This window comes from Aphidius gifuensis, linkage group LG4 (genome assembly GCF_014905175.1).
Source record: "Aphidius gifuensis isolate YNYX2018 linkage group LG4, ASM1490517v1, whole genome shotgun sequence".
Classification (NCBI taxonomy): Eukaryota; Metazoa; Arthropoda; class Insecta; order Hymenoptera; family Braconidae; genus Aphidius; species Aphidius gifuensis.
The window spans coordinates 3,657,424-3,677,308 of NC_057791.1; the positions used below are offsets into that span (position 1 = coordinate 3,657,424).

General features: G+C 25.6%; 5 protein-coding genes and 1 pseudogene across 5 annotated transcripts; 4 read left to right on the plus strand and 2 right to left on the minus strand.

The window, feature by feature from the left end:
* Window positions 1-1,280: 1,280 nt before the first annotated feature.
* Window positions 1,281-4,194, plus strand: LOC122853717 (proteasome activator complex subunit 4A-like). Its single transcript, XM_044154134.1, has 3 exons — window positions 1,281-2,786; window positions 2,873-3,056; window positions 3,994-4,194. Exons 1-2 carry the CDS (start codon window positions 1,281-1,283, stop codon window positions 3,005-3,007), a joined length of 1,641 nt encoding a protein of 546 aa, XP_044010069.1. The 3' UTR covers window positions 3,008-3,056; window positions 3,994-4,194.
* Window positions 4,195-5,025: 831 nt separating this feature from the next.
* On the plus strand, window positions 5,026-5,822 carry LOC122854572 (39S ribosomal protein S18a, mitochondrial-like). The gene is made up of 3 exons (XM_044155373.1): window positions 5,026-5,139; window positions 5,290-5,426; window positions 5,549-5,822. Exons 1-3 carry the CDS (start codon window positions 5,040-5,042, stop codon window positions 5,804-5,806), a joined length of 495 nt encoding a protein of 164 aa, XP_044011308.1. The 5' UTR covers window positions 5,026-5,039; the 3' UTR covers window positions 5,807-5,822.
* LOC122854571 (tRNA pseudouridine synthase Pus10-like) lies at window positions 5,732-8,361 on the minus strand. The gene is made up of 6 exons (XM_044155372.1): window positions 8,218-8,361; window positions 8,044-8,145; window positions 7,649-7,959; window positions 7,382-7,587; window positions 6,994-7,312; window positions 5,732-6,909 (listed from the first exon to the last, which is right to left on the minus strand). The coding sequence occupies exons 1-6, from the start codon at window positions 8,359-8,361 to the stop codon at window positions 6,474-6,476; spliced, it is 1,518 nt and encodes a 505-aa protein (XP_044011307.1). The 3' UTR covers window positions 5,732-6,473.
* A 67-nt stretch (window positions 8,362-8,428) lies between these two features.
* On the plus strand, window positions 8,429-11,331 carry LOC122853718 (protein O-mannosyl-transferase TMTC4-like). The gene is made up of 9 exons (XM_044154135.1): window positions 8,429-8,675; window positions 8,742-8,967; window positions 9,028-9,211; window positions 9,287-9,466; window positions 9,527-9,978; window positions 10,037-10,528; window positions 10,608-10,749; window positions 10,815-11,112; window positions 11,180-11,331. The coding sequence occupies exons 1-9, from the start codon at window positions 8,642-8,644 to the stop codon at window positions 11,329-11,331; spliced, it is 2,160 nt and encodes a 719-aa protein (XP_044010070.1). The 5' UTR covers window positions 8,429-8,641.
* A 96-nt stretch (window positions 11,332-11,427) lies between these two features.
* LOC122853719 (snRNA-activating protein complex subunit 3-like) lies at window positions 11,428-14,662 on the minus strand. Its single transcript, XM_044154136.1, has 5 exons — window positions 14,508-14,662; window positions 14,234-14,447; window positions 12,130-12,393; window positions 11,813-12,054; window positions 11,428-11,739 (listed from the first exon to the last, which is right to left on the minus strand). Exons 1-5 carry the CDS (start codon window positions 14,660-14,662, stop codon window positions 11,436-11,438), a joined length of 1,179 nt encoding a protein of 392 aa, XP_044010071.1. The 3' UTR covers window positions 11,428-11,435.
* A 204-nt stretch (window positions 14,663-14,866) lies between these two features.
* On the plus strand, window positions 14,867-16,583 carry LOC122854573 (annotated as a pseudogene).
* Window positions 16,584-19,885: the final 3,302 nt, after the last annotated feature.

The following is a 19,885-nucleotide window of genomic DNA, read 5'->3' on the forward strand; positions in this document are numbered from 1 at the left end:
ACATCAACATTTTTACCATATGTTGGAATTAAAGGAGAAATTAAAATGCCTGATGGTAGTAATGTAAAAAAATCAATGGTTAAATTATTAACAAAATTACAAAATAAAATGCTTGAAAATCATGAAGATGATCCAAAAAGTTTAGCTGTATTACCACGTATTTGGAGTGCAATATTATTAGGTGAATCATCTCATATGGATCAACATAAAAGACTTGTATTATCATGGAATCAAGTTAAATATGAATTACGTGATGATCTTTATTAAAAACGTCGTCATATGGTTGAATGTATACTTGAACGTTGTCATTTGGCAACATGAAATTAGAATCTTTTTCAATGTTTTTATCCATTAACTGAATATCATAAATTTATTATGTTACAATTATTTAAATTATAACAACAATGCATATGCACAAGTACGTATACATTCACAAGATGTATTATTCTCAGCATTAGGATATTTTCCAACTTCAAGAAATATATTTATACCTGATATATTAGAATTATTAGCAAAAGATCCAGAAGAACATCATGATGCACATAAAGGTTTATTATATCTTCTTGCTGGACCACGTCCAAATGCATTAATTGTACCAAGAAGTTGGGAATTTTTAAAAAATATATGGCCAGCACTTGTGTTATCAAAACCATCTGAAAAACCATCAGTTATTAGATTAAAAAATAATTTAACTGAAACAATATCAAGATATATGCCAACAATTGGTATTAAATTATTTTTAACAGATAAATCAATTAATATTGCTAGTGAATTATGGATGACATATCCAAAACCATTATTAACAATGCCAAATATTGATGATATTAATAATGGAAAAATTGAATTATTAAAACTTGAAAAAATTAATGAAACTTATTATGATGAACTTATGGATTCAATTTTAACTGGTATACAAACAAATTGTCATTGGCGACAAAGATCAATGGGTATGAGGTTATTACGTGATCTTGCACATCCAGATAGAAATTATCCAATAAAAGTTGTTAATTATTTTTTAAATGCACTTATTAATGATACATTACAAGAAAGAAAAATTGCAATATTAACTGTTTCATCAATAATGCAACAATTAAAAAGAAAACATAATAAAATAACAATTGATACACCAAATTTAGTTATTAAAAATGGTTCAATATGGAATGATGTAACAACATTACCTGGTTTACGTGATGACAATGCTTGGTTACAATATAACTATAATAATCGTCCATTAAATGAACAACAATGGAATGAACCAAGATATATTCATAAACAATATAATGGCTATTATACATGGCCAAAAACTTGAAATATATGCACCATCATCTGAACAACCAATATTAGATAAAACAATACGTATATTTAATGAATCTGAATTATTAATTGAAAATTTTTTTATTGATTCATCAAATGTTGATAAACTTATGAAATATAATAGCCTTGAAGAAAGAAAAGGAAAAGATAAATTTAATAATTTTAGATTTTTATTTTATAAAAGATTATTTAGAAATCATGGTATAACACATTTAAATAATTTTTTAATACATTTAAAATATCTTGTTAAAGATAAACAAGAAAGTCATCAATTATGTGCAGCTGAATTAATTGCTGGTCTAATACGTGGATCAAAACATTGGCCATTTAATATGGTTAATGATATGTGGAATTTATTATTACCAATAATAGGTGATGCCCTAAATAACATTAGTACTGAAACAGTTAATGATTGGGCACTATGTTTTGGTTCTGCTGTTGCTAAAAGAGATCCAAATAGACATCATTGGTTGTATGAATGTTTAATGGAATATACAATTGTCAATGATTCAACAGCATCATTGCATGAATCATCAATATTATTTTGTTTACAAACAATGTTATTACAACAATCATGGCGTTTAACTGAACTTATGAAACGTTTATTAATACGTGTTGAAAATCGTTTAATTGCAAATCCATTTCAAAATATACGTGATTGTCTTGGTAGTGTTATAACATCAATTTTTTCAGCTGATTATGATCCTGGTACTGGTGTTAAAAATAATAAAACACAATTATATACAGAAGATTTTATAAATAAATATTTACCAAATTTATTAAAATTAACAAATGATGATGATCATTTTCTTGAACTTGATGGAAAAAAAGAAAGTGTTAGTTTATTAAAAACACTATGTAAATGGTTAATAACAAATGGATATTCATCACAATATGGTTCATTACCAAGTTTTTCATTAATATTACCAGTACTATGTCAATTGGAAAATTATGAACCAGATGATGAATTAAGATTAACATGTAGAAGAGCATTATCAACAATGTCAGAATCATTAAGATTACCAAGACATATGGATAAATTATTTAATGATTTATTTATTGTATCAAATATGACATCATGGTCAGCACGTTCATCATGTCTTAGTTTTATTGAAGTATTTGTTTTTTATAATATGGGTGTTATATTAAATAATAAAATATGGACAGATAAAGTTTTAGAAATTGTTATGAGATTATTATCTGATGATAGAGTTGAAGTTAGAGAAAAAGCTGGTAATGTATTATGTGGTTTATTACATTGTAATTTTATTGCTGAACAAGATAAATTATTAAAGCAATTAAAAAATAAATCAAAAATTAAAATTAATAATAATGATGATTTACGTGTAAGACATGCTGGTGTACTTGGTTTATGTGCATTTGTAAGAGCTCATCCATATGATTTACCAAAATACGTGCCTTCAATATTTGAATATTTAAATTATTGTCTCAATGATCCACAACCAATTCCTGTAAGTTTTTTATTTTATATTATTATCATTCAAATTAATATTTCAATAATAAATATTAATTAATCCTTTTTCTATTTTTTTTTCAGACAACAATTAGAAAAACACTTGGTGATTTTAAAAGAACTCATTATGATGGATGGACTGTTCATGCCCAATGTTTTACAGAAGAACAATTAGGAATATTGCAAGATTTATCAGTGCCACCTTCTCATTATGCATAAAAAATTTATATATATTATCAATTTATCAATCAAATATTATATACATAAGGTAAATAAATTTAATTTTAAAGGTTCATCAAGGGTTCTATTTCATATATTATATCAAAAAATTATATTTGATATAAAAAATTAATAAAAATATATATATAATACTTAATTATTTCATGAGGTAGTTAATTTATTTGTATTTATTTGATGATACAATATTATTTTTTCGATTTTTTTCTTCATCATTAAGATGTTCATTGAGCAGCTCTAGGTTTTCTGGCTTTTGTTGGACTTGGATTTCTATTGTATCTGTCAGTATTGTCCAGTAGTGCACCACGATCTTTTACTGAATTTTGAAATTGACTGATAAACGACTTGTCAGTTGGTCGGGTATTTGAACCAGATGCACGTCTGTCATTTGACGATGCATCAACACCTGAAAAAAAAATATAATAATTTTAGATACAGTTCAAAGTTTAGTTAATTTATTATTTTTAATATAAAAAAAAAAATCAACTTACCAATGTAGTGAAGAGAAATTAATAGTGCAACAATGAAACCAATAAAAATTGATACATTCATTTTGAAAATATTCTTTTTTTTTTAGTATAATATTAACAGTTAAACTTCAAATAGTTGAATGATTTTTTTTTTTTTAAACACGATGTATTTATACTTGTACTATGATGATTAATGTGACAGCTATAAGTTATTAATCATTTTGATTAACGTCACATATTTATTACACACCATTAACCACATAAAATATAATTTAAATGATATCAAATAAATAAAACAATGTAAATATTTCAAATTTGATATTAATAAATTATATTGTATAGAAATTGTTTTGTTTATTCAAAAAAAAAAAAAAAATTAAATTTAAAGTTGATAGTAATTTATCGTGTACGAATAATAAAAAAATAAATATTTATTTATACATAATAAATTAATAAAATAGGCAAAATTATTACTTATTCATTTTCTTTTATTTGCAGATAGATCATTATTATTTTTTATTTTATATGATTGGTGTAGCTCTTCAAAATCTTCGTTTTGTTGGACTTGGATTTCTTCGACTATTATCAGCATTTGATAGTATTGCAATACGGTCTTTTTGCTCACTTCTCCATCTTGGCATAAACGGACTATTATCAGCTGGTCGAGAACCAGGTGTACGTCCGTTATTATTAGATGATGATGATGATGATGGTGATCCTTCAACATCTAAATTGAAGTAGAGATTCAAGAAAAATGATAGATTAATTTCTTTATTATTTTGTTTGAAAATAAATTTTATAGATTATTTATTTTAAAAACTTACATGAACAATAAACAATAACGAAGAAAATTAAAAAATTGTAAAATATTGATAGCTTCATGTTGAAAGATAATTTTTACCAGAAAAATAATTTAACTGAATTGTTGTTTCTATGTTTCGAGTATTTATACTAAAAGCTGGAATAATTAAATAATAAATCTTGTCAGCTATAACAAACCGAGACCATTAATTTTCAATATCAAATAAATTTAATTCTATTTTAATTTATTTTTTTATAATTGCATAGTATATAATTGTTTAAAACAAATTTTAGTTATTGATTTATGATAGTCAGCTAATTATATTTTAAATAATTAAAAGAACAAGAGCTAGAAATGAAAATAAAATTAATAAAGTTTACACAGCTGACGGTGCTATAAATTTATTTATGTTTATTTATTTAGAATTTTATATAAGAATATTCATATATATTTTGTTTCATGGGACGTGTAAAATTTTCTAAAATAGCTGAACACTAATATGATTTTTGGAATGATTAGAAAAACGTAAAGAAAAAAAAGTAATCCTTAATAAAAATTACTTTTTTTTCTCTTATTTTATGTTTCATTGCATTTACATTTTTTTAAAATTCAAACCACAAGTGGATATTAAAAAAAAAAAAAAAAATAGAGTAGTCCCAGTTTTGAGCGCTAGTATGTTTTCTCTCTCTCTTTGTTGGACCTTTAAATTTTGTTGAAAGCAGTTTAATTGACAACAACAATCATGGCTCTGAGACAAACATTATTTACTCTTGGCAAAAAATTATTATATTCACAAAGTCAAAGATCAATAAGTGTCACACCTGTATTAAAACTCAAAGAAAGTAAGTTAATCATCATTCATCAAAATACACATAAATATATTACATGATTTTAATATCTATCATTGAAAATGAAAAGATTACATCTACATAACCTAAAATTTGTAAACAAATTACATAATATATTTATCTAATTGTTAATTATTTTAATAGTTATTGAAACAAAAGAGGGTAATACACTGATAATTGAGGGTAAAATTATTCCTGATCCACGTGACGTTAATTTGTTCAAAGATGTTGGCAATGGATCATGTCTGTTATGTTCCACCGGTGTTGACGTTAAACACACAGTATGTATTTCAAATTATTTACATCTGTCTTTAAATTAACAACTATACATGTGTCTAATTATCTATAAAAATTAAATAACAATGTTTAAATATATTTTTATAATTTTAATAAATTTTTTTAGGATGTTTTGATTCTCAGTCAATATTTAAAATCAAATGGAGGCGTGTTACCAAGAAGAATAACTGGTCTATGTAAAGTGCAACAAAAAAGAGTTGGTATAATGATTACAATGGCACAAAAAGCTGGTCTCATGCCAAATATTGCTCCAAAAAATAGTAATAAAGATCCAAAAAAACGTCGTGGTGTTAAGAAAAATAATGTTTACTATGATGAAGATACAATTAAACATAAATTTTATGGTGTACAATATCGACAATAAATATTATTACTATTACGAATTTAATTATCATTTTTTAAACAATATAGTAACTATTAAAATATCCTCAAACTATAATATGTTTATTTTCTTTACACATGAATTTCGTGAGTATTTTAAAAAATTTATCATATCAATTTTTGGAGATGGTAGGACTTGGATTTTTATCATAATAATTTTTAGCATTACAAAGAGTTCCAGCATTTGCTGATTACCTTTAACTCTTTGCAAGTCTTGATGAGACTAACAAAAAGCTAGTATAATCTTTAAAATATTAATAGCAATTTAATTTTAATTGAAATTTAAAAATACCAATTCTCTCATTAATAGAAAATAATTCATTTTCACATTGCCTATTAATTTACAAGTCTAAATAGTAAACTAATAAATTACTATTCATATTTTAAAATCATTAATTCAATTATAAAAAGTTGTATATAAAATTATTTATTTAAATGTTTTTAAAAGTTTAATTTATTCTGTTTAAATTATAATAAACAGCTGTCATTAATTTACAAACGATAAATTATGTCAAGCCAAACAGGATGTTTGTTTTGGCAACAAAAAAAAAAAAAAAAACATTTAAATAAATACATATTTTTTTGTTTAATTTACATTTTTAATTTGTAAATAGCTACAAATATTATAAATTCAAAGTTGAAATAATTAATTATGGCCAGTGTAAATTAATTCCTGTAACATCAAGAGCAACAATATCAACATCTTCATGAAGTAAATCACCTAAATTAGGTTTTGTTCGACAAAAATCACCATGAACAAATTCTTTAACATAAGTACCAGCTTGAGTTTTTAAATCAAGAACAAATAAATTTTTTAATACATTTTCTGGTGTATTTATGGATAATTTAATAATTTCTTGTTGAGTTAATAAACGTCCACGTAAATCATGAATAAATCTTGGTCTTGATGCCAATGGTCGTCTGTGTAAAACACGAATTGGAGTTTTTTGTATAATTTCTAAATTTTTAATTGAATTTAATTTTTCAAAATCAATTGTGTCAGCAGTATTTGAACGTAACAAACAAAGTGCTCGATAAAATTTTGATTTTTGATTTTCACCTTCTTTCAGTCTTTTCAAATCATCACTGCAAACAAATTAAATAAAAAATAGTATACAATTTATTGTTGTCATTAAAATATCATAAATTAATTAATTATTAATTTATTACCTGTTTAATAATTTCAGTCTGGATGTTACTTGAACCATATCTGTTGATGCATTTATTTTTGTAACCATATCATTAAACTCATCATCACTAATATTTGTTATTTTTGGATTAACAAGTTCAACAGCAAATGGACGTCCAGAATTAATTGTTCTTACATCAACATCTTCTCTTCCAGATGATAAAAATTTTAATGATTCAGCTTTTGTATGTTCAACAATAAATTCACAAATTAATTCTTGTACTGATGTTTCCATTTTTTTTTCACCATTTATAAACCAAGGTGTTTGACTTAATTTTCTATTAAATTTAGTGTATCTTCCTGGTGATCGAAAAAAACAAAATGTTACATGTTGAAAAGATTAAAAATACATGATGAAAAAATACGTACCTCCAATGAAAATACTTCCATGTGAACAACCAACTTTATCAACTTTAATAATTTCAGCTGGTCTGTCAATTGGAATATTAAAATATTCAATAAAATTTTCTTCTTTTACACTTGATAAAATTTTTTCAATAGTATTTCTACTATAAATTTTATCATTTACATGTTTATGTTTTGATTCTACAAAATTTGGATCACATTTTTTCAATCTAAAAATAATTAAATATGTTAATAATATATTTGATAATAAATTTAAATAAAATTACTAACAATTTGTTGCATTCAATTTCATCTGTATCATTGATAAATGAAATATCAATTGAAAATAATGATGGAACTGGTGCAGTTACATTTTTCATCAAACATTCATTTTCAATAATTGGTACAACTTGAGCTTTCCATACATCTTTAACACTCCATGTTTTTAATTTTAAACCAATCAATTGATATTCTGATAAATTAAATTTTTTTGACAATGCTATTTGTATTGATGTTTCTCTAATTGTCAATGATACTGGCAAAGACAATGCAAATGTAAATGTTGAAGAATCATAACCACCATTTTTAATAGCTTCTTTTATCTGTAAATATAATTAATTTTATAATTTTATAAACAAGTTATTGATTACAACTATTTTAACAATTTTTAAAATAATAATTTTTACCTTTTGCACAGCTTCTTTTTCAATAGCATCATCAAGTATTCCTAGACATGATATACAACGAGTTTCACTTTTAATTTCATCATCAGCATTTATAAAATTCAACTAAAAATATGATAATTTTTATTATTACAAATATAAATAATCAATAATAAATGTAAAAAAATACCAACTTACCTTTAATGATGTTTTTATTGGATCAAAAAAATATTCAGTTGATTTTGTTCCAAGAAAACGTAAACAACAACTATAACAACAACCACTATCTAATAAATATTTATATATTTTACATTCAAGTTCTGGTGCTATTGATGAATCCATTATTATCTGTTATTCAATTTAACAGATTGTTTATAAACAATTTAATATTGTTGAGAGAGGTTACACACATACACGTGCTACCAAACAATTAATGAATTAATTTGATTAGGCACCACAGATATCTGTCATACCGATAATGTCCAGGTGACATAAATATTGTGTTTATATTAATTAACCACCTGTGATGAGTACATACCAGCCAATCAGTGTAATTTCACTTATTTATTATTATTCAAAATAATATATTTTTATTAATTTTCAATGAAATATTACATGAGAAATGACACAATCAAATACAACATCAATGTTGCCTGGTAATTTTGTGTTAATAATATTTATAATATTAATATTTTATTAACAATTTTATTGTTGTTATTTAGCTCTTCCTAGGCATTGGGAAATTTTAATAATTTTAGTAGGATCATTGTGTTGTATTAATTCATACAATGGAAAATTTGTATTTGATGATTCACCAGCAATCACAACAAACCCAGATGTCACAACAACTGAATTATCAAAAATTTTTAAAAATGATTTTTGGGGTAATAAACTTACTCATTACCAGAGTCATAGATCATACAGGCCCTTGACAATAATGACATTTAGGTATTATTTGAATATTAAATTATATGAAATTGAAAATTAATAAATAATAATTATTTTAAGATTTCATTATTGGCTAAGAGGACAATTGGATCCAGTTGATTTTCATATTGTCAATTTAATATTACATTCATTTGTTTGTTTATTAACTTATTGGGTTTTTAATATATTATTAACAAATAAATTTAAACATCTAGCATTTTATGCTTCTGCACTTTTTGCTGTGCATCCAGTTCATACTGAAGCTGTAAGTACATTTGTACTCATGATGAAAATGACTAAGTAAAAAATACAAATTAAATTGAATTAATTTCATTTTTAGGTATCAGGAATTGTTGGTAGAGCTGATATTTTATGTACAATATTTGTTTGGCTTTCAATCCTATTTTACAATCGTTCTGTATATTCAAATAATATATTAGCATTATGTATTAATTTAATTATAACAATAATATTTATAACAATTGCAATGCTATGCAAAGAAACTGGTATAACTGCAATAGTAAGTAAATTTAAATTTTAAATATTTATTCTTTATAATTATTTTTTAAAATATTTACAGGGTATTTGTGTTACATACGATTTGATAATTGTTCAAAAAAATAGTCTTCAAGATTTTTTAAAAATTTTAAATCTAAATTGGCTTAATAAATCAAAAATATACGATAATTTTAGATTTATCATTCGGATTTTATTGTTAACGTTAACTGGATTTGTGTTACTTGCTGTGAGATTTAGCCTGATGGGTTTTTCAACACCAAAATTTCAACCAGTTGATAATCCAGCATCATTTTTAGACAATATTTATCTTCGTCATATCAATTATCATTACATTTATTCTTTAAATTTTTGGCTATTAATTTGTCCAGAGTGGTTGTGTTTCGACTGGTCAATGGGATGTGTTCCACTTATTTCGAATTTCGATTTAAGAATTTTTTTTATTTTTATATTATGGTTTATAATTGGATTGATAATCAGGTTCATATGGATAAGAAAAACACATGAAGATTCAAGGTAAAATCTATTTTTTCCTTTGTAAACTTTTTTTATATTTAAATTACTTGGTTTTCAGATATATGTTGATGGGAATTTTGATGTTGACAATACCATTTCTACCAGCAAGTAATATTTTTTTTAATGTTGGATTTGTCATTGCTGAACGTACGCTGTATCTTCCATCTGCTGGTTACTTGTTGATATTTGTAATTTGTCTTGATAAATTATTTTATAAACTTGGATATTCAAAGCTCAACATGACGATATTTGGAATACTTTTTATCACTTGGTTTGCAAGATCATGGACAAGAAGTTCACAATGGAATAATGAAAATTATTTATTCAATTCAGCGTTGTCAGTGTGTCCATTAAATGCCAAGGTTCATTATAATGTTGCAAAAAGTGCAGCAGATATGGGAAATATTTTATTAGCTGAATTAGAATACAAAGAAGCTATACGATTACATCCAGACTATGCACAAGCTATGAATAATCTTGGTAACTTACTTAAAGATCAGGAAAAATATAATGATGCTGAAAAATTATTGAGAAAAGCTGTTGAAATACAGTAAGATATATTTTATATATTTTTTTCTATCAAATAAATCTTATTCCTATTAATTTACAAATGTTTTTTTGTTTATTAGAACAGATTTTGCTGCAGCTTGGATGAATCTTGGAATTGTTTTATCAGGACTTAAAAAATTTAATGAATCTAAAGCTTGTTACCTAACGTCATTAATTCATCGACCCAATTGTCCTGATTGCCATTACAATTTAGGAATTTTGGTAAATAAATTTATAATCATTAATCTTTTACTAATACATTTGTTTATTTATATTTTATTTTTAAGTATATGGAGCAAAAAAAATTCACGGAAGCTTTAGAATCATGGTCAAATGCAATAAAACAAAAAACCAATCATAAACGTGCTTGGACAAATTCAATAAGATTACTTGATGACATGGGAATGACAGAAAAAGCACTTGAAAAAGGAAAAATAGCTGTTAAATTATTTCCAAATGATGCAACAATTCGTCTAAACATTGCAAATATATTAGGAAAAATAGGAAATTTTGAAAAAGCTGAAATTGAATTTAAAAATTCTTTAAATCTTGATTCAACTAATCCATCAATTTACACAAATTTAGGTAAAAAAATATTAAACAATTCAAATAATAAATGAAAAAAATAAATAATTATTTTTTTTTCTTTTAGGAGTTCTTTATCATCGATGGAATAAATATGAATTAGCAAGACAAATGTACAATAAAGCACTCGATATAAATCCAAATGCAAATACTGTAAAAATAAATTTAAAAAAACTCGATAATTTATTGTACAAACAAAAGCTTAAAAATATAACTTAAGTAAATATTATTTATATTTTTATAAATTTTAAAAAAGAAAAAGAAATATAAAATTATTTCGATAAAAATATTTCCAGTTTTTTTTTCACTGACTAATTTATTGTTTAGCTTTGATCCATAAGTTCGATTTTAACACGTGATTTATTTTCAATAGCTTCGATAATATCAGGATCACATGGAAATCTGTATGCTTTAAAATTACCAATTTTTTTACCATCAATATAATTGAATGATTTAAAACATTTTTTACAAAAATAACAAGGATTATGTGGTACTCTATCACTGTCAATTGTTATCCAATAAACTGGTTTATCAGCACACAATAAACATGAACTATTACGTATGCAACTTATTCTATCAACTCTTGGATAATTTTTAATTGCTAAATGATCATCAGGATTAATTAATCTACAAAAAAAATAAAAATTCCATTAATCAAATAAATTTATAGATAATATTAATATTTTTTATAAATATTTACCTTGCATCTGCAAATACAACTAAATGCTCACAAGTTCCTTGATGCTGATAAACCCAAGGATAACCAAATCTAACATTTAATGATTCAATTTTTGTTTCTTCCATTTTTTCAACACTAAATTGACCAAAATTTTTTGCCTCAGCCCATTCTCTTATAACAGCACTATTGTCATGATTATTTTTATCTCTCATATCATTGTAAAAAGTATTTTCAATATAAAAAAATCCAGATTTATATAAATTCTATATAAAAAATAAAAAATTAATTATTATTATTTAGTGATAAAAATATTTTATAGTTTAATTATTGTTGCTTACTTTATTTGATAATAGATGTTGGGCAGCCGATGGATCATTACTTGATTCATATGATACTGATAAATCTGATATACAGCTAATTTTATCACGTAAATCAGCAAGAGTTTGACATCCAAGAATTGAAATAACTCGTGATAATGATATTTTTCTTTTTGATGGTGGACCATGTCTTGAATCAGCAACAAAAGGATTAAAAATTCTTATTTCTATTAATATATCTTTACCTGGTATTGATTTTTCACCTTCAATAATTTCAGTATTATTCTAAAACAAAAAAAATTATTTATCAAATCAAATTTAATAATATTATTCATTTATTTTCCTTATATAAAAAGGAGAATGAAGCCTCTCTTCGAGCTATTTGATTGGCTGTTTATATTAATTCATTTATTTTTGTTTAATTAATTAATTTTTTATTTTGTTTATCCGTTGCTATGTGTTCCCGTTGTTATTTTATTTTTGCTTATATGTGATGTTTTGTCAATGATGTAAGAAGGTAAATAGTAAGAAGTATAATGTATGTAATAAATAAATTAACAATTTTCATTAATTCTTCAGCAATATTTGCCATAATAAATTGATATAATTATGGAAAATATTGCTGAAAAAAGAATTGAGATTACGAATTAATTTATTTGGCTGTCAACGTTTTCCATATTTAATTAGTTAAATAGCTATTGGCAAATGTTGCTAAAGAAAGAAGGTAACCAAAAAAATTATTTTATAATCTAGATTAATTTCACAGCAATATTTTTTATATTAAATTAGAATTATTGTGTCAAATAATTATGGCAAATGTTGCTAAGGAAAGAATGTGACCAAAAAAATATTACTGAGGAATTTATTGAGATTATTGATTGATTTGTTGCATTAATGAATCAAAATTAATAAAGTCAATAAATATAAAAAACTGTGCATTATAAATTAATGAATAAATATTGTCAAAAATATTTATTAATTTTGAATATTTAGTAAAAGTGTTGTATACGTTCACCTTATATTAATAATTTTTTTAAGTTAGATAAAGGACCAATTATGTAAAAATATTTACGAGAGGTAGTTAAGAGATGAATGAAGATAATGTTGGATTTTTTTCATAATTTTTTACGCGATCAGTAAGGGGTAGATTGGGGTAGGTTTTGATATAAACTCATTGTTACTGTAAATTTTTAAGAAATAATTTTTTTTAAGTTAGATAAAGGACCGATTATGTAGAAATATTTACAGGAGGTGTTTGAGGGATCGATGAAGATAATGTACAATTTTTTTCATACTTTTTACATGATCGGTAAGGGGTAGATTGGGCCAGGTTTAGATATAAACTCATTTTCACTGTGAATTTTTAGAGAATAATTTTTTTTAAGTCAGGTAAAGGACCGATTATGTAAAAATATTTACGGGAGGTGGTTGAGGGATGAATGAAGATGATGTACAATTTTTTTCATAATTTTTTACGTGATCGGTAAGGGGTATTTTGGTGTAGGTTTAAATATAAACTCGTTTTTCTGGGAATTTTTAGGAAATAATTTTTTTTAAATTAGATAAAGGACCGATTATGTAAAAATATTTACGGGAGGTGGTTGAGGGATGAATGAAGATGATGTACAATTTTTTTCATAATTTTTTACGCGATCGGCAAGGGGTAGATTGGGGTAGGTTTGGATATAAACTCGTTTTCACTGTGAATTTTTAGGAAATAATTTTTTTTTAATTAGATAAAGGACCGATTATGTAAAAATATTTACGGGAGGTGGTTGAGGGATGAATGAAGATAATGTTGGATTTTTTTTATAATTTTCTACGCGATCGGCAAGGGGTAGATTGGGGTAGGTTTGGACATAAACTCGTTTTTCTGGGAATTTTTTAAGAAATAGTATTTCTTGAGTTAAATAGAGGGCTGATTATATAAAAATATTTACGGGAGGTAGTTAAGAGATAAATAAAGTCAATGTTGAATTTTTTTCATAATTTTTTACGTGATCGGTAGGGGGTAGATTGGGGTAGGCTTGGATATAAACTTGATTTTACTATGAGTTTTTCGAGAATTAATTTTCTTACATCATTGACAAAGCATAACATATCGGTCTAGTTATAATAAACTTACAATTGGTACGTAAATTGGCTGTTTAAATAAACTTTTTTTTTTTTCTTCTTTGGCATATTTTTCAGTTAATAATTTTAATTTTTGTATTGCAGGTATATTTGGTAAACCTTGTGGTAAACCAAGATTATATTCATATTGATTTGTTGTATTATTTTCTGCATCATTTGATTCATCATTTTCCTCATCAAAATAATTAATATTTTTAATTCTAAAACTTGATAAGTAAATTTATATATTATTATTAGTATAAACATTAATTTTATTTAATACTTACTTGTAAATTTCATCTAATTTTTTTGATTTATTTTCATCAGTAATAACCTCGTCATGTTCAAGTTGATCAATGAGTTTTGAATACTCATTAAAATACTCTTTGATATTATATTTTTCGGTAATTTTTGCAGGATCAAAACGATATACTTTATCCATGTTGAGTTTTTTTAAAAACCAATTAATTAATTAATTAATATAACAACAACAATTATTATTATCTCGTTAGTTGTATTTTTTTTATTTTTTTATTTTAGCACGTTTTGTTTACACGACAGGTGTCGTTTTCATCAAACGCAATCAAACGACAATTGGCTTGGGGACCGTAGCGCCAACGGCATTTTGACTGACTGCAGCGGCCAGTTTTTTCATCCATAGTTATAGAAATCTGCTGGTTCGACGTTAACTACCTCAGTTAACTAACTATCGGATAACTATCGATAACAGCGTTAACGACGAATAGTTACTATACGTTAGATGTCACCATATGGACGATGGTGACATATAAACAATATACGAACCATAGGGCTTTGTCCCTAGTGTTCATTAAAAAAAAAAAAAAAAAAAAAAAATATAAACAATATAACCCCACAAATGTCATATTTATTTGTATACAAACACCACAGAAAAATGTCAAATGGATTTGTTAATGAAGAATTTCGATTAGATCCAAAAGTATCAGATGCAATATGTAAAGCTGCTGGTGATGTTATAAGTGGTAAATTATACAATGATCATTTTCCATTAGTTATATGGCAAACTGGTTCAGGCACACAATCAAATATGAATACAAATGAGGTAATATCAAATCGTGCTATTGAACTTCTTGGTGGTGAATTAGGATCAAAAACACCTGTTCATTCAAATGATCATGTTAATATGTCACAAAGTTCAAATGATACATTTCCAACTGCAATGCGTATTGTTGCATTGGAAATAAATAAAATTTTATTACTTGGACTTAAAAAACTTCATGCTTCATTGAAATGTCAAGCTGATGCATGAAAAAATATTATTAAAATTGGAAGAACACATCGACAAGTTGCAGTACCATTGACATTGGGTCAAGAATTTTCTGGTGAATATTTTTTTAAAAAATTATTAAATCAAGGAATGTTTAAAAAAAATATATACAATTATTATTTTAGGATATGCAACACAAATTGAGTATGGTATTTGTTGAGTAAAAGGTACTCTACCAAGACTTTCTTAACTTGCTCTTGGTGGTACTGCTGTTGGTACTGGTCTCAATCTAAGAAAAGGATTTGCTGAAAAAACAGCTAAAAGAATATCTGAATTAACAAGTTATCCATTTGTAACAACTCCAAATAAATTTGAAGCTCTTGCAGCACATGATGCTATTGTTGAAGTGCATGGTGCTTTGAATACACTTGCTGTATCAATAATGAAGGTATTTAAAAAACCTCCAAATTATTACACTTAACACAATTAACATTTTTGTATTATTTATTCATTTATTTATTTATTTTTTAGATTGCCAATGATATTAGATTTTTAGGTAGTGGACCACGTTGTGGTTTGGGTGTCTTTCCAAATCTTTACCAGAAAATGAAAGAATGAATGTTCAATAATGCCTGGTAAAGTTAATCCAGCTCAATGTGAAGCAATAACAATTGCCGGTAGTAATGGACATTTTGAATTAAATGTATTGAAACCAGTTATGGTTGCAAATACACTTAGATCAACAAGACTTCTTGGTGATGATGCTTCAGCATTTACTAAAAATTGTGTTGATGGAATTGAACCAAATATTGATAACATTGACAAAATTATGAATGAAAGTTTGATGCTAGTCACTGCTCTCAATCCTCATATTGGATACGATGAATTGTATTTTATGAAGTATCATATGAATGTAATTTAATTAATTAAATAATTTAATTATAATATTATAAAAAAATATAATATATGAACAAATATACCTATATATAAACAATCAATAATATCAACGTAGCGACATCTTTTTTCTATAAAATTATAATTATATCGAAGACAGTCGGTAATTTAATCATTAGTTAGTTAACTATAGGTTACAGAGCGTCGAGCCTGCAGATTTCTATAACTATGGATGAAAAAACTGGCCCTGATGGACAAAATTTTCTGTATGGGCAGAAAGAAGACTCTGCATTACCATTTTTCTGTGACTTTACCATATACATTTGGCTACGTAGTACCAATTGAACAAGACACGTAAGATGGCGCAAAAACTAGTGAATTATAAAACTATCGGCGTGGGACCTCTCAGTCTTCTCTCTGCCTTATGACTTATGAGACAGATTCCTCCAAACAAAATTCAACCAGACACGGCTATGGGGATTTTTATATTCATAAGCAGAGAGAAGACTTCTCTCTGTCATAAGTTAGCTGCAGTCCAGCGTTGCCAGACGTACAGAAAAATCTGTATTTTTCCAGACTTTTGGACTCAAGTACAGAATACAGGGGTGCATTCCTTTAATAAAAATTTTTTTTTCGTTTTGCAATTTCGCCGGCTAAAATTTTATAGGAAAAAGCTGTTTCTTGTAGTGGCAGTACTGACACATGACATTATTTTTTTGGCTTCGAATTATTAGATGGATAACTGTTCAATGTTTATATCAAACTCAAATAAATAGAAAAGTGACTTGTTGTGATTGTTTGTTATTGTCACATAGGTCGTACCACACATTATCGTAAACTGTAAAGTCTGGAATATGGCGTAGAGAATATTATCACTTTTGTCGTTGTTTCTGTTTCTAGTTTTTAGTCGGTATTACAGGGCGAAATTGCAAAACGAAAAAAAATTTTTTATTAAAGGAATGCACCCAGATTCTGTACCATATTTTTCCAGACTTTTTATAAAAAATACAGAAAAGTACAGAAATTTTTATTCATCTCTTTTTTTGCCTTTTTTCCCTCAATATTCTGTACCAACAGATGATATGTAAGTAAAAACCGTTGAAAATCTTGACGTTGTTTACACTTGTATGCATACAAGTGTGTACAAATATGTTATACATGTATTTGTGTGATTCGTATACAAATGCATACATGGTCACTGATTCATTTTTATTTTTCTGTGTATGATAATTAATAGTGTAGAAAGTTTAATTGATTGTTGAAAATAAATAGTAGTGTTGTGGAAGTTATTTTATTTTAAAATATACTGTTATTTTTTTTTTCATAATTTTTTGTCTTGAAATATACGTGTATCATTTCATTTATTTAACAGGATTGGTCATTGTGCATTAATTATCGTGATTTATAAATATATGTATAATTTAAACTAATACATAAAAATTAATTGAGTTTCATTAGGTTAAAAAAACTTGTGTATCACATGAATTTATATATGCTAAGTAATACTCTTTCAATAAATAAAATTTATCGTAATTATTTTTACATTATTATTATAATATTACGTGAATTAATTTAAATTGATTGAAATCAAAATTTCAATTAAAAACTCCATTAAACGATAGTCTAGGTCTGTACTTTACCAGTCGAGTAGCTTGAAAAATATATATATATATATATAAAGTAGATAAGTAGCAGTACAGAAAAATACAGATTTTTTGTGAGTCCCATACCAGAGAGAAGTCTTTTTCTGTATTTTTCTAGCTAACTTCTAGTCTTCTTGAATTTAAGGTACAACTAGGGCAAAATGAGAGACATCTGGCGGATGTTTGCTAAAAACATTATATATTCATGAGTGCGAAAAGGACGAAAGATTAGAAAGAGAATACTGTTTCTCACTTCCACTCAAGTATTTAAACAAAGACAAAAATTTATTATCCTCTATTAATTAAAATTGAATATTAAAACCTATACTAAATTTGGGTGATGATTTTTCGTCTTTTTTTCTAGTTTTATCCTTTAGTTTTTGGTAAATATGGCATTATTTTTTCAAGTATTTCGATGGGGTATTATGAAAAGCCGAACATCATTTTCCATAAGAGCCTATGTTTAACCTCAAAAAAAAGGACCATCTTTAACAGTTAATTAATCAAAAAAACATCTTATAACAAAAAAACTGATTAAAGAAAAAGGTGTATCGTTATTTCAATTATCTACTCTATAAAATTCGTGAAATCGTCATTATTTTTAATTTTCCCTAGTTGTACCTTAAAATCACATTTATATTTTTGATCACATTATGTGATTTATTTTTTGATCACATTTTAATTGAAAATACTTTTATATTTTTTTTGATCACATTATGTGATTATTCTATCAATGTGATCAATAAATAAATCACATAATGTGATCAAAAATATGATCTTCTCTAATTTAAAATCACATTTATATTATTACATTAAATCACATTTATATTAAAAGTGTGTGGCGCCCATGTAGCGTGGTCGCAAGCTTACGAGCGTGTTAAACAATATAATTTATAAATAAACAATAAACTGAAAATAAAAAAAAAAAAAAGTGCAAAGGTGGATAGAAGAAAGTTAGGTGAATCTACGAAATAAATAATTAAGTAGAAAAAGTAGATGAGATAAGTTAATTAAAGAGATAAAGGTGAAGGTGAAATTTGAAGGTTAGAAAGAAAAAAAAGTGAGAGTGAAGAAAAGAGAAGACAATATGGAAGATAAAGAGAGTGACAATGATGAGAGAAGTGAATACGACAGTGAAATGAGTGATATTGCATCAGACTATACAGACAAAAAAAGCAATAAGAGGAAGACCAAAAAAAACTAATGATTATGACGGGAAGGAAAAAATTGATAAATTTTTATCAAATAAAAAAGAGGGACTTGATGCAAGAGAAATGAGAATAAAGAAAAGAAAAGAGTTAAAAGATTTAGAGGAAAAAATAAAGAGAGACAGAGAAGACAATACTGAGGTGAGAGATAGAAGCTACAGTGAGGCAATAATATTTGGAAGTGGTGGTATTAAAAGAACGCCACCACCAAATGCAAAAAAAGATACGGCAGTAGGTAAAGAAGGAAATGATGGTAACGAGTGTGATAACGAAAAAAATAAAAATATATGGGAGAAAACAGGTGATGATTTGAAAATAATAAATGACATACAAACTGTTGTAAATAATGAGAAATCAGAGAAAGAAAAAGAAAAAAATAAAGATAATGAAGATATGGAAGATCAGAAATGATGAAAGTGAGGAGGATAGATGGAGAAGAGAAGATATAGAAATGAAAAATGAATTTTTAGAATGTATGGGAATGGCATTAGAAAATGCAATGAGAAAAATAATGAATGGAGTATTGGAACAGGTACGAATATCTGTTGAGAGAGGGATAAGAGATGCAGAGTTAAGAATTATGGAGGAGATACAAGCAAATGAAAAAAAGAGTAAAGAAAAGCATAAAGATATACTAAATGCAATTAAAAAAGGGGAAGACATACTGAAAAGAG